The following is a 14,601-nucleotide window of genomic DNA, read 5'->3' on the forward strand; positions in this document are numbered from 1 at the left end:
TTCCAGGAGGAAACCCCGAAGGAATTTTAAGAGAAATCCACGACAGCGTATCAGGAGAAATCTCCGAAAGAATTTTAAGAGGAATCCTTGAAGGAATGCAACAATAATTTTGTTTGTGCATTGATCACCGGCGCGAAAAATAAAAACCGGCGGCGTGACAGACTGCGGCGTATGGCCTAGGTGATCAGAATCATGTCAAAGTACTTCATTTTAAATGCACACTGGCACCACATAGCGGCGGAATTACGCACTAAACTAACCACCATTTGATAGCCATAGGTCTTCTGATCAACTTTGCTGAAGGTCTAAACTATGCAGGGGATACGGTTTTTGAGATACAGTTCAGAAAGTGATGAAGTCTTCAGGTGATGCCAAACTTTCTGGGGGTGCTGCAATATTCAACTGGGGTGTTGCAATGCTAGGCGATGCGATTCCATATTTATGGCGGGTAGTGTATCTATGGAGAACTTTCTACTAACGTCAATGAAAGCTATAATGCAAAAAATTATAGAGGAATTTTGCAGGGTTTTCTCGAAAAAAAAAATAATCGTAGAGACTTGTTGGATTTCCCATTGGAATCTCCTGAATATATCTATGGTAGATTTGCTAAATAAATCGCTGGAAGATTTTCAAAAAGAATATAAAGGAGAATTTCTGAAGAAATCTCTGGTGTAATTTCAGTTGGATAATGATTTTTTGAAGGAAAATATCTGAACGGTGCTCCAAAAAAATTCTTTCAAATTCCTAGCATTTCTGAACAAACCGCTGAAGCAATTTGTGCAAGAATTCGGGGAAATGGATTGATATAGAAAGGAACCCGTTTTAGATTTTCTTAAGGAAGCCTTGGATAAACTTATAATAACCTTAGAATAACCTAAAAATTGTCTGTAAAGATTCCTGGGCAAATATTTTTGAAAAGTTTCAAAAGAATTCCTGTAGAAATTTCCAGGAAATATTTTTGTATCAAAATCTGAGTGAAATCGTTAGAAAATCCATGAAAGAACTTTCTGGAAAATTATATGTAGAAATACACAGAGAAACTTCTGAAGAAATATGTGTATGAATATCTGCATGTATCTCTGGAGAAATTACTGCTGGCATCGTTAAAAGAAAAAATGCTAAAAAACTGTGGAGAAACTCCTGCAAGCTGGAGAAAATTTTGTTGGAATTCACTTTGGAATCTCCCGAAGAAATCTCTGATTTAATTCCTAAAAAAATCGCTGGAGGAGTTTAAAAAAAAAATATTGAAGAAAATTTCTGTAGAAATCTCTAGTGGATTTTCAAAAACAATTCACGAAAAATCTTCATAAACGATGAAATTTCTGATCTTTCGAAGGAAAACATTTGAAGGAAGCCCTGAAAAAAAAACTTGAAGGGTCCCTGCAAAAAATGAAGAAACCGCAGAAGCAGCAATGCTCCTGTAGCATTGTCGAAAAAAATCTCTGGAAAAAACTTCAGAGAACTTTTTATTTTATTCTTAATTCGCTCGAAAAAAAAGTACTTATACATATAAATATTTCTGTTACAATCTCTGGGGAACTTCGGAGGAGTTTCTGAAGGGATCTTTAAAAGACTCTCTGAAGGAATTCTATGGCAGACTTTCTTAAAGATTCCTTAGAAGAGTTTCTGAAGCAATTGCTGTAGAAATTTCTGAAGAAAAGATAAATGCTTCTCTAAATCATGGATATTGTATTTATGGCGTCATTGGGGAAAATATTGTTACCTGTTGATTTTATATGAATAAATTATATGAATAAATCTAAGAAATCCATGAAAAAAATCATGGAAGAACTTTTTAAGTAATCCTCAAAATATTTTGAGAAATTTTTAAGAAATTCAAGAATTTGTCCGTAGATTCCTTAAGAAACTACGCCAGAGACTACTTCAGAATTTATTTCATATTCTTTGTGTACTGAAAGGCTATATGTTCACTCAAAAAACGATTTTTCGGTAGAAGGGCTCGGAGGGTCAAGTCACATATACCAATCAACTCAGTTCGATGAATTGAGATGATGTCTGTATGTGTGTATGTATGTGTTTATGTATGTATGTGCGCAAAATAATTTCACTCACTTTGAAGGCAAGCATGGGAAAACTCATTCGCTCACCCGAATGCCGGCGATGCAAAATAGCAAAAAGAACGCCAACAACCCAATGCTGAGTGAGAGCACGGCGCACTAGGAACGAACGCAACAGGAACGGCTCGCCACCGAAGCCACCGAAGCGAATCAACAGAGAAACAAATAGAGTGCGAAATGAATCAGCTTGCATCGGTGTATACGACAAGAACGTTCGCTCTCTCAACTACCGAGTGGCATTCAGCTGATTGAATCAAAACGCACTCACTGATTCAATTCCCAGTACTGAATTCTTCCACTGAACGCCACATGAACGTTCCAATATGAATGCTCTCGCACCCGACTCGGAACGCAAACATTCGTTCAATCTTGGTTCGTTCGCCTTCGGCACTCAGATTCGGTAGCGATTCATTCGGCCGTCGTTGCTTGCGTCGCTCGGTGCTCGGCGATTAGAAAGAATGGGCAATGAAAGTGGAAAGATTTTGCTTGACTGAGGGAGAAGCACACTCGCATCAGATTGTGCGTGGATGTGAGTGAGGGATACGCAATAAATTCATGATTTTTTCCCATCCTTGTTTGAAGGTACTTGCCATTGGCAGATTTTATTATAGCTGGATTATTGGACTATAGCTCAAATCGAACCGGAATTTTATCGCATTGTTTGCTATTGAAAATGGTGCGAATCGGTCAAGGCGTTCCGGAGTTATGGCTGTAATGTCGGAAAGTGGTCTTCGGATGCATCACAAGAGAGACGTGTACACGCGGCGTTGGTCTGAATAGAACTGAGCATATTTATTTGTGTCTTGTTTACCTACACATGAGTGACAGCATGCACTCTAAGATGTATTCACTCAAGATATTATTAATTGTAGTAGTGTGGACACTACAATGGCCATTTCAGTGATCGGGACCAGTACCGGTAGAACTGATCGTATATAAAACTGAACCAAGCCTCATCATGCGACACATCAAACTGTGGCGATTGTTGTAGCCTTTAGCATGGTTGTCAAAAGTTGTGCGGAAATCAACTCTCCAAGAAATTTCACGATGTCGGCCCAAAATTTAAAATTTATAGCTGCCTAATATTCAAAATGGTGGTCCAAAATTCAATATGGCTCCTCCAAATTCGAGATGGCGGATGTTTAATGGAGTTTTAGTCCCTAAAACATTGCAATTTTGGCGAAGATGCCCTTAGTCCAAAAAATGGTGACCAGAATATCCAACATGGCGGCCTTTAATCCAAGATATCGGCTTAAGATTCAAGATGGCGGCTGTTTAATGGTGTTTAGTAAAACCTTGAAATAAGGGTATGTTTGGTATAGCGAAGATACCTGAAGTTCAGATACGACGACCAAAACTTCCAAAATAATACAAACTCCAAGATGGCGGCTCAAAATTCAACATGGCTGCTCTTTAATGCTGTTTCAAGCCTTAAAACCATTCAATAGCAATTGCAACCAAAATATCCAAGAAAGCGGACTTAAATCAAAAATGGAAGATCTGTAAAAAATTCAGCAATCATTACGTTTAGAAATTTTGAGAAATAAACTTTCACTAGATATTGTTTTTGATTTGCTCTTTAAAATATTTTAAATAGTTTTCGAATGAGTGTAATCAGTTTTGTACCTTTGCTCATCCTTTGACAGATATGCGTATTTCGACTACCACTTGTCATCTTCCTCACCCAACTAACAATCGCCAGTCACAAACAAGCATGCATGCTGAATTGTTGCTTTGTAATAGTAATTATAGCTGAACTAAAATTATGCTCTAAACATTACTGTACAAATGCTATTTCAATTGAAAAAGTAGCCAATGTTCAACTTTTCGTATTAGTATTAACAATGATAATTCATAACACTTTACAAGCGTTTAATAAGATTTTTATTCGACTCGCAGTAATTCCTTTACAACATAGTTTAACAAGACTATTTTCTGCGTCTTGTTAAGTTCATGTAAAAATTAGGACATGTATCTGTATAATGTGTTTTCACAAGTCAAATAAGCGCTTTCGTTTCATCATACTTCGACTCAGAGTACATGATGAAAAACAAGTGTTTTTTACTGAACAACAGCTGAATTAATCTGTTAATCAGTCGTTAACCACAATGTTGTGCTAATTCACCACTGTTGAATAGGAGTTGAAGTCTGATCATTATAATACCACGGGTAGTTTATGTTTTGATTTGAGCGCAGCAATTCATCATCTCTAGGATGGCGCAGATAGGAAGGCATTCGGCTGGCAATCGACGGGTCTCGAGTTCGAGTCTGGATTTAGGTAAATTTATGTGTAGTTATTATTTCACAATATTTGTTCACAGCATTAAGTTCCAATCACATTGTGTTCCAATCATACACTCTCATGTAAATTGAAGAATTTTACATTTTTTTCTTTTTAGTCATTTTTTAAAGCTGAATAACAGCTTTACTATACAGTTGTTTAAACGATTTAACAACAAACAGTTCAGATGGTAGACAACACTATGCTATATAGTTTCTCCAAATTTGTGTGAACAAAATCCGAACAAAGGTTGTGCCTGAAAATTATCCAAATGTTATTCAGCATCATGCTGAATCAATTCGTCGTAAAGGTGCTTGTAAAATGAGGGATTGTTAGTTGGGCAGTGTCTTAATAGTTTCCGGAAATACTTAAAAGGGTTGATAAATTCCCAGGTAACATCATGATTAATGCTCAAAATAAACTAAATTTTAACTTTCAGTGATTGCAGCAGAGAAATTCCCGCAGAGATACCTGCAGAAAGTTAACAGTGTCTTTCAGGATGTTTTCCCAGAAATATCTTCGGAATTTTTTCAGAAATTGTCTCTACATGTTCTTAAGAAATTCGCCCAGGAGTCTTTACAGAAGTTATTCTACATTTTTTCCCAAGTTATTCCAAAATAGATTTCTTAAGAAATACGTCAACTCCATGCTGTGTTTGGTTGCTCATTTCTGAAAAAAAAAACACCCTGAAAAAAAATCCTAGAAATACCCCAGAGCCACTTTGAAGTGATCGTAAAAAAGTTTGGATTGACATATCGTCCTCATTTTTAGAGTACTTTCAAAATACTAGGTACGTGTTGAATCAATTGTGCAAAAATACCAACAGCAATCCCTTAGAGACCTTTGTAGGAATTTGTGAAAGTATTTTATGAGAAATTTCTGGAGAAAGTGCGGAAGTAATTTTGAAGGACAAAATCGTGGGACAACTTTCGAGGAAATTTCTGGAGAAATCTTTGAAGATAGATTTCAAACGGACATCTCTGAAGAAATTCCGAAAGAAACCAACAAGGAGTTTCTAAGAAATTGCAAAAAACATAAAAATTCCTACTGTAATGGGAGCGGATGATTTAAAAAAAAATCCTAGCATCCCTTAAATGTTACCCACAGTTTTTTTAGACGACTCCATAGAAAAACTCCTGACAATACTTTTGGTGAAGTTCTCAGATGAATTTATTGTACAATTTGGATTGGTAGACCAACATCCTAGAAGCAATTTTTGGAGTCATACATGAAAGAATTTATGCACTAATCTTGCAGAAATTTTAGAAGAAAAAAATACTGGCAGAATTTTTGAAATAATCACTGAAAAAGTTTGTGAAGGAATAGAATTTCTGAAGGAATTTCTGAATGAATACCCGAAAGAACTGGACAACCTCAAACCTTGAAACATTTCTGGTGATATGCCATAGAGTATATACTGGAGTGATTTCATAAGGAATTCCTGAGAGAACTTCAGGAATACGATAATTCCTTTCTACGTGGTTCTACGATACCACTTCAACTAGGCTTACCTCTCTTAAACTTAGTGTTCTTCCACAGTAAATAATTGAAAGGCTTGCTTTGCATGCCATTGCATGAAGTTGTATATTGTGGGGCAAGTACAATGATAATCTACGCCCAGCGAAATGGTGAAAAGTTCCTGACCAGAATGGAAATCAAATCCACCGTCTCCTTTATTGGCGATCCATAGCCTTATACAAGATCAACTGGAGAACCTCAGGATATATTGCCGAGAAACCACATGAATGATTTCTGAAGATCCTTGATGAAAGATATGAATAAATCCTGAACAAATTGGATCCCTTCTGGAGGAATATCTAGGAGTTTTTTGGTGGAATTTCTGGAGAAATGTCAAGTAATAATTTCTGTAGGAATTCCTAAAACTTTTCCCTAGAGTAACACAATAAGGAATACCTATATGGCTCTGGAAGAATTCCAACAAGAATTTATGAAAGAGTTCCTTTGGTGCGGTTACCTTCGTCATACGCAAAACGAGAAAAAAATGTAAAGTCGTAAGAGAGGTGAATTTGAAACGTGAAATTCACGTAGTTGTGGTATCCTGATATGAGTGTGTGAGAGCGACGAGTCAGTCAACATCAGGACCGGTAATTAGATGGACATCCATAGTGTGTTGCTCCTAGTGAAAGTACCTTTTGATGGTTTAGAATACCGATCGAGTGATATCAATAAGATGTAGGATACGGAATATCACAGTAGTTATTCGATATCCAGTGATATAGGGACTGGTTATTGATAGTCTACATTTTTTTGATTCCATCTGATGAACCAATGGCAAAGGTAAGTTGGAATATCTGTAGTTATATACATTTTTTCGCCTGATAAGACGGGAATTAGAGCGCATAATAAAGTAGATTTGTATCGTAATACTACTTGGAAAGTTACGCTTTTACTTTCTGGGATAGCCTATGGTTTCTGAACTATCACGTATAAAAATTATGTAGTTTTATTTCAAAAATGACAGAAATTAGGCTTAAAGTTAAAAGTCTCTGAAAAACTGACTCTACTTTCTTCTTCATGTATTGATGGAATTTGGTATGCTGTAATGCACAAGTGGCTGCATCATATCTGCTTTTGATCCATCCTGAATTCATCGAACCTAAAAGAAAGCAACGGACCTAACACACTAGCGAACTCGCAACAAAGAGGTCAAAATTGGATTGCGATACGCGGCGACTGTTCCTTTTTTTACTGCAATATCCTATCCTCTGTCATCACACACATATGGCAAACCATTCGCCCTAGCGTGTGCCACAGGAAATAGGACACCTGTTAGGGTAATTGTTCCCTTCGTTGTGGTAGTACCTATTGTTGCGGTAGTAGCATTTGAGCACTTTTTCGACTGAAATGTTACCAAAAGGCATTTTTAATATATGTATTATGCTTAATTTATAAGATTGCACTTGTTGTGTGCTTAAGTTTTGCCCAAAAACCTAGTTTAAAAAAAATATTTTTCTTAATATTTCTGCTGCTGTGTTCCTATTGCTGCGGTAGTGTTCCTAATGTTGCGGTATCCCATATGATTTCAATGGGATACCGCAACATTAGGAACCGAAATTAAATTTTACCTCCATAATAGGAACAGTGTGCCTATTGTTGTGGTATGCGATTATTGATCGAATACAGAGAGAAACGATAGTTTTCATATTTTTCCCAGCAAATTTGGATAGAAAACTACCGACTAACGTTTTGAAACCGTTCATTAGATGGTACGATCATATTTTTTTGAATTAATTTACCTCATTACCACAACGATCGGTACACTTACCCTATAGGGTTGTTTCCAGCACAACAACCAACGCTGGTGAACGGAGCGCCATCACAACATCGGAAAGCTCCACCAGTTCAAAGCTATGATGGCGCTGTTCCGTTTCGCCCAAGCCTAGTAGGATGGAAAAGCAATCATCCCTAATGGACGTGGCCGAGGAAGTCGAGGAAGCAGACAGCAACCATCAACCGAAAAAGCGTGGTTCCCAGCCAGAGCCTGCCTAGGCAGCTCAGCACAACCAACACAGTCAATCGTCAGCTGGCTTTTATCGGATTTTTGGCGGAACAAATCGGAAGCAAGTGTGCCTTTTATGTGATTTTGTGCCGCTTTTTCTGGATGCCTTCAATGTTGAAACGTTCACAGTAATGTTTTAAAATTATTTGACAAGTCGGGAATTGGTAAAAAATAACTTTTTTTAATAGTAGAATATGCATATGTTGTGATCTGGCTGGTTCCCAGGGTTGAAGCCTGCCATATAAGATATTAACAAACCTTGGGCTAAATATACAATGCCTCAACTGGTTTTAAGCTTGCTTTTCAGCTTATCTCAGCGCATCTTGGTGGATAGGAATACGATGGAGAAAATGCAATGGGCGAGAAGTGGCTAGTACACACTTAATTTTGATTACCGATTACGGTAATTTTTTGACGAGATTAAAACTGCTGAGCACCGAGCTCGTTCAGCAAAAATCCATTGTTTACCTTTTCCATACGATTTTGACAGTTGTTTTACTGAACCTCAGTAAAATCGATTACCGGAACTACCGAGATCGTACTGCTGTTATAATCTCGTCAAAAAAGTACCGAACAGGCAATTCAGAAATAAGTGTGTACTGTACTGTACTTATAAGTCATAGTAGGAGTATTTATTTTTGGTAAAGTTTCCAGAAATGGAAGTCTTATCTCTGAAAATTTACCCTGAAGTGAAATTAAAAGAATGTTTGTCAAATAACTTCTAACCTCTACTGTGGGTACCCAAACAGGCAGCGAATGGACCAGCTTTTTACAGCCCCTTTATCGCGAAACGTTTAGATTGTGAATTATGGCAACTGTGAATGGCCGAAATAGGCGTGAATGGCGTTTCATACATGAACGCGCTTGCGTGTGTTAAATCTAGTGGTATTGATTCACACTTGTACAAATTGAGATTTTCGGCTGTTTATGTCGAGGGACTTTTGAAACATGCGAATAATTAGTTAAAACAGCTGATTGGTTCGGTTCAATATCTTTATTGAAATACAAAACTGGGTTCCTTTATACTTACATTATCACTGAATATTAAGATATATCTAGCACGAAAAGGATCTGGATCGATACGATCGATGACTTTGGACTGAACGTTTCGACTGCGACCGTGACCGTGTTGATCGATGGCTTCTGGATCTGGATCGCTCCGATCGTGGACTGACCGATCGAACGGAATGCTTCGAATCAGTTTTGGAGCGCTTCGATCGATGACTTCGAGTAGAGTCTTCCGAATGCGATCTTGATCGCTTTGATCGATGACTTCTGGATGGCGATCTGGACCGTGATCGACTGCCGTCCTCCGATGATGAACTTGATCTTGAACGAGACCGCGAACTCTCCACCGAGCGAGACCGTGATCTCTTCGTAGATCGAACGACAGATCTCAATTTGCGGCCTTGAGATCGACTGCGAGACCTCGACCAGGATCGTGACCTTGAGCGGCTACTGCTTCTACTTCGGGATCTTCCACGTGCTTCAACCAGTCTGATGTATCGTCCGTTGAGCTCCGTGTCGTCGAACATCTTCAACGCCCGCTTCATATCGTGCCGGGTTTCAAACTCCACAATGCCTTCGTGCAACCGATCCCGATGGGCGTCCGCAAAGGTGATTTGGCCCGCTTTCCGCATATAACCTTTCAGCTCTCGCCAATCCACCCGGGAAGACAAGTTCTCCACAATCAAACGATGACTGGTTCTCAACGGTGGTCCTGGTCGGAACCTTGGTGCTCCCGTTCGCGGTGGTTTCCTTGCTGCTTCGACAACCACCTTCTGCCCCTGCAGTTTCGCACCGTGTCGCTCGTAGATGGCATCTTCTGCGTCCCGATAGTCTTCAAACTCCACAAATCCGTAACTGCCCCGCAGCAGGATTTCCCTTATTCTTCCGAATCCTTCGAAAAATCGCTCGATATCACGTTTCCTAGTATCGACTGGGAGTTTCCCGATATAAACTCGACTTCCCATGTTGAAAATAAACTGTTGCACTTGTTTTAGAAACGATGTTACTCGAAATATAACTTTGATGCGTATGGTGATGATACGATCAGAACCGATCGTTTTTATAGCACCGATAGGGGCCGATCTGTTTTATACCTAAGCTGTTGTGGGTAGCTCAAACGATCGTGTCTATTTTACGGGTAGCAATCAGGCTCGTTCGGTAGTATCCGTCTGCTTCATACATCATACCAAAACTGTGCGATCTCTCTAAAATAAAAGCTCTCATTTTTGAGTAGCGCCCATGCCGCACAGGGACTGTGTTGGAAACACACATTTTTTAAAATTGCTCGTACGCTCACATTTTTGCAAAATATCAATATTTTTCGGTATTTGAAGGTGGTTTATAAACCCAGTGAGGTTGCCATGTCGAAATTATTGCAAAATACATGCTCATGTGAGCGTACGAGCAATTTTAAAAAAATGTGTGTTTCCAACACAGTCATGTGCGGCATGGATGTTTACTAAAAATGTGCAGTAGTATGGGACAAATATCAAATTCTTGCTCCAGTCGACTTTTTTGATTCCAGTTAGGTCCCATATGAACTGTGCAAAATTTCATCGCAATCGGTGAAACTATAATTTAGCGCAAGCGGTTCAAAGTTTTCATAGGATTTACTATGGGAAAAGTTACACTTTCAAATAAAAAATCCTAGAGGTCGCCCCTTGTCTCCTTAATTCAAATCGATCAACGCTCCTCATAGAAAAACCATTTAAGGAACTTTTCTTCGAAGATCGCAAAATGATTGGATGCTTGTGGAAAAAGTTATTGATTTATTACCGATTAGTAATCCAACGAACGGCTTTTTGTTTTGTTTTATTAGCAGCACTGTATCTGATGCCTTTACTGCTGCTGTTTCTGGGGGTGGTGATGCATCCCGCCACCCCATGCAGTAAACGGCAGCAGCAGTGCTGCTGATAAAACAAAACAAAAAGCCGTTCGTTGGATTACTAATCGGTAATAAATCAATAACTTTTTCCACAAGCATCCAATCGTTTTGCGGTCTTCGAAGAAAAGTTCCATAAATGATTTTTCTATGAGGAGCGTTGATCGATTTGAATTAAGGAGACAAGGGGCGACCTCTAGGATTTTTTATTTGAAAGTGTAACTTTTCCCATAGTAAATCCTATGTAAACTTTCAACCGCTTGCGCTAAATTATAGTTTCACCAATTGCGATGAAATTTTGCACAGTTCATATGGGACCTAACTGGAATCAAAAAAGTCGACTGGAGCGAGGATTTATTTTTTCCATACAAGCGTGTCCCATACTAATGTGCAGGCCGAACACATTTTTGAGCGTAGCCGTTTTTGCGTGATGTTGGTAGGTAAGATATTCGGTAGTAAACACATATCGTTTCACCCGAGAAGATAGTGATAAAGTAATTAGGTAAATATTTATACCTGTATCTATGTAGGACCGTTTTCCTGATACTGTATCCGTCGGACATGCGATGGAAACTTTGTCAAACATAAACATCATGCGTTTAACGATATTATGAGCGAAATAGCAGTGATAGATATGCTCTTACCAACTTTATCTATTAAGGTGAAACATCAAGAAATCCCATTGAAAATTTTCATACAAACTTTAGAAGCACACATCTGACGAACAAAGCATTGAACCAAGCCGCACTTGTTTTTCCTGGCTTTGCTCACTTCCAAAAAGAGGCAGCTTTTACAAATCGAGAGCATTTGTTTACAAATGTTCAAGATTGGTGTTCTTGAAAACGTGAGTAGGGGACCAAGTCGGCCATTGTGGCAGCCATGTTTGTATTCTCTGAAGTTTCTCCTTAAGGTTAAAAGATTCGTCATTGGCTTAATCGTCATCATTGAGAATACGAAAGCAGTTTTCTCGCTCAAAACATGAATGATTGTACTGAAAAAGTATTCACTGTACTCCATTCTGCACCCGCAACACAATGAATACATTTTCACTGCGAAAATTTCAGCTTTGAACAAGAAAACTGCTATCAAATTTTCAATGATGACGATTATGTCAATGACGCATCCTCCAGCCTTAAAGAAAGTGTATAAATAAAACTTGTGAAATATTTTCTTAAGCAAGGCTAGGCAGTTTTCGACATTGCGTAACAATACTGTCAAGCTTGCTTTTTACAAACTTTTTCAAAGTTGTAAATCATGTAAATCACTAACTCGAGATTTTGGTTTTTAAGAATTTCACGATAAATCGTGATCGTGGATCATCAATTAGTGATGAAATCTAGTAAAGTATCTAGCGTATTTAGGAACCACTGTAGAAACGGCTCCTAAGTCAAGTCAAATTCGCGATTTGACACACGATCTCCATAATCAACGATGATTTTATTAACATGACAGAATGCCATAAGTCTAAAACAAAACACCTTTTCCAAACAGTTCCTATTGTGCAAAAAAATCAAGTGAATACTTCATAGTAATTCATTTGTCCGGGCTTTAATACATTAAAACCGTTAACAATGTTATTCACTGACTCAGATCTATTGAGAGAAAATATTGATAAATAATAATATTTTTTTTTTATTTCAGATCCACCAATCGCCACAAAACGGTACGTAAGATAAGACGAAACTGTAATGCCAAAAAACTAGAACTACATTCCCGAATCAAAGTTTGGGGCCCTCAAAACCATGTTATTTATTAAGCTCTTATCTCATTTGCGTCAAATTTTAATAAAATCTAGGTCTCATTCAAAAGATAATAAGTCGAACAAATTTGATTTAGGTGATTTAGGATTTTTTTTGTATGGGATTGCAATTTGTTCACAAAAAAAAAATCTATGATTTTTGAACCACGTTTTACCGAGCTTTTCATAAATAAGCTACCTAAAGTGTTGATGTGTTGTTTCTGAGGTATACCAGAGAAATTAGGTAGAGAAGTGAAGAGTGAACAGTCGTCTGAACGGCAACACTTTTTTCTGTTTTTATTTCATCACTCAGATGTTGGCAACTGCCGCCAAGCACATTAGTTCACCCATCAAAGGTACATAGAGTCTATCTCGCATACTGCATCAAAAAAGTAATAAAGTAAATAAAGTAATAGTAAATCAAAAAATGGTTTATGATGTTGATCTAGTAACTTTTAACTAGGTTCGAAACACTGTGCAAACGAGAGAAACTCTAAGCAATCCGGACCAACTTTTTCTGATGGAATTCATGCAAAAAGTTCATTTTCATTCAGCACATGCAATACTTTGTGGTTTGACATTAGGGCATTTTTTTATTATCGTAAAAAATTGGGCCGAAGGGTCTCAGATTTTCATGGAAATTTTTCCAAGAACGAAACATCATAGAAAAGTTTTTTTAGGAATTGAAAAAATAAAAAAAAATGAACTGGAAAAAGTTTTCCACAAAATTTTCCACAGTTTGAAAAATTCGTAAAGAAAAGCCGAAAAAAAACAATGCCCAAATTCGCGAAAATTTTCAAAAAATATTTTTGAGACGGTTATTTTATAAGCTTTAATCGCTGAAATTTTTTGAATGCACTATTTTTTCGTTTTTGAGTTATGGCCAATTTTTTTAAAAAATGTCCAAATGTATCATATAAGCCTTTTCTTTGGAAAAATATCACTCAAGAATGACGCATCGTAGAAACAAAGTTTTTTTTTAATGAAAATGAAAGCCAATTTTCTCAGGAATAAAAAAAATATGAAGTGGAAAAAGTTTTCCACCGCTGGGAAAATTCAAAAAGAAAAGCTTGAAAAACTATTCCCGAACTCACGGAAAATTTTCGAAAAAATATTTTTGAGAAGGTTATTTTATAAGCTTTGATCGCTGAGATTTTTGGACTGGACTTTTCTTTCTTTCTTGAGTTATGGTCAATTTTGTGAAAAATAGCCATGTACGCATATATTATATGGTCATTTTTCACATAATTGGTCATAACTCAGGAACGAAAAACAAGTGTATTCCAAAAAATTCAGCTATCAAAGCTTATGAAACTACCTTCTCAAAAATATGTTTTGAAAATTTCCCGCGAGTTCAGGCCTAGTTCTTCCGGCTTTTCTTTATGAATTTCCTCAACGGAGGAAAATTTTGTGGAATACTTTTTCCTTTTCATTTTTTTTTTGATTCCTGAGAAAATTTGCTTTCATTTTTATAAAAAAAAACTTTTCTTTTACGATGCTTATTTCTTGAGTTATGATTTTTCAAAGAAAAGGCTTATATCAGTAACAAATTTTGAAAACGACGTATAATCAATGGTGTAGCATTGATTATACGTCGTTTTCAAAATTTGTTACTGATATGACACTTGTGGATATTTTTCAACAAAAATGGCCATAACTCAAAAACGAAAAAAAAGTGCATTCCAAAAATTTCAGCGATAAGCTTATGGAATAACCTTCTCGAAAATATTTTTTTGATATTTTTTTACAAGTTCGGGCATTGTTTTTTCGGCTTTTCTTTACGAATTTACTCAACTGTGAAAAATTTTGCGGAAAGCTGTTTCCAACTCATTTTTTTTTGAATTTCTGAGCAAATTGGCTTTCATTTTTTAAAACAACTTTGTTTCTATGATGCTTCTTACTTCAGTAATGATTTTTCAAAGTAAGTAGTGTCAGGGGAAAACAAAGAATTTCCACCTGTGTTTTCCGGTAAAATAGGCGACCCTGAATTTGTCTCATTTTTTTTTTGTTCATATATCCATAAGCCCTGCCTGCCATGGCTAGCTTTGTTGGTGCAATAAAGAATCCCGTACGGCGGTGATTCCCAAACTGGGC

At 37.2% G+C, this 14,601-nt stretch overlaps 2 protein-coding genes across 4 annotated transcripts in view; one reads left to right on the plus strand and one right to left on the minus strand.

Annotated features, from left to right (window-relative positions):
• The window catches only part of LOC115257546 (uncharacterized), a 380,825-nt gene that overhangs the window by 115,699 nt on the left and 250,525 nt on the right, over nt 1-14,601 (plus strand). For all 3 annotated transcript variants that reach the window (XR_009999519.1, XM_062861131.1, XM_062861132.1), the window contains one exon: nt 12,411-12,432. The gene's annotated coding sequence lies outside the window, so the exon portion shown is untranslated. The remainder of the gene's footprint in view (nt 1-12,410; nt 12,433-14,601) is intronic.
• LOC109418801 (serine/arginine-rich splicing factor 5-like) lies at nt 8,650-10,713 on the minus strand. The gene has a single exon (XM_062861133.1). The coding sequence runs from the start codon at nt 9,850-9,852 to the stop codon at nt 8,935-8,937; it is 918 nt and encodes a 305-aa protein (XP_062717117.1). The 5' UTR covers nt 9,853-10,713; the 3' UTR covers nt 8,650-8,934.

Source organism: Aedes albopictus, chromosome 3 (assembly GCF_035046485.1).
Source record: "Aedes albopictus strain Foshan chromosome 3, AalbF5, whole genome shotgun sequence".
In the NCBI taxonomy this organism is placed as follows: Eukaryota; Metazoa; Arthropoda; class Insecta; order Diptera; family Culicidae; genus Aedes; species Aedes albopictus.

Bases quoted from the DNA above. Each gene is read 5' to 3' on its own strand.
- LOC109418801 (XM_062861133.1), bottom strand. From the start codon at position 9,852: ATGGGAAGTCGAGTTTATATCGGGAAACTCCCAGTCGATACTAGGAAA.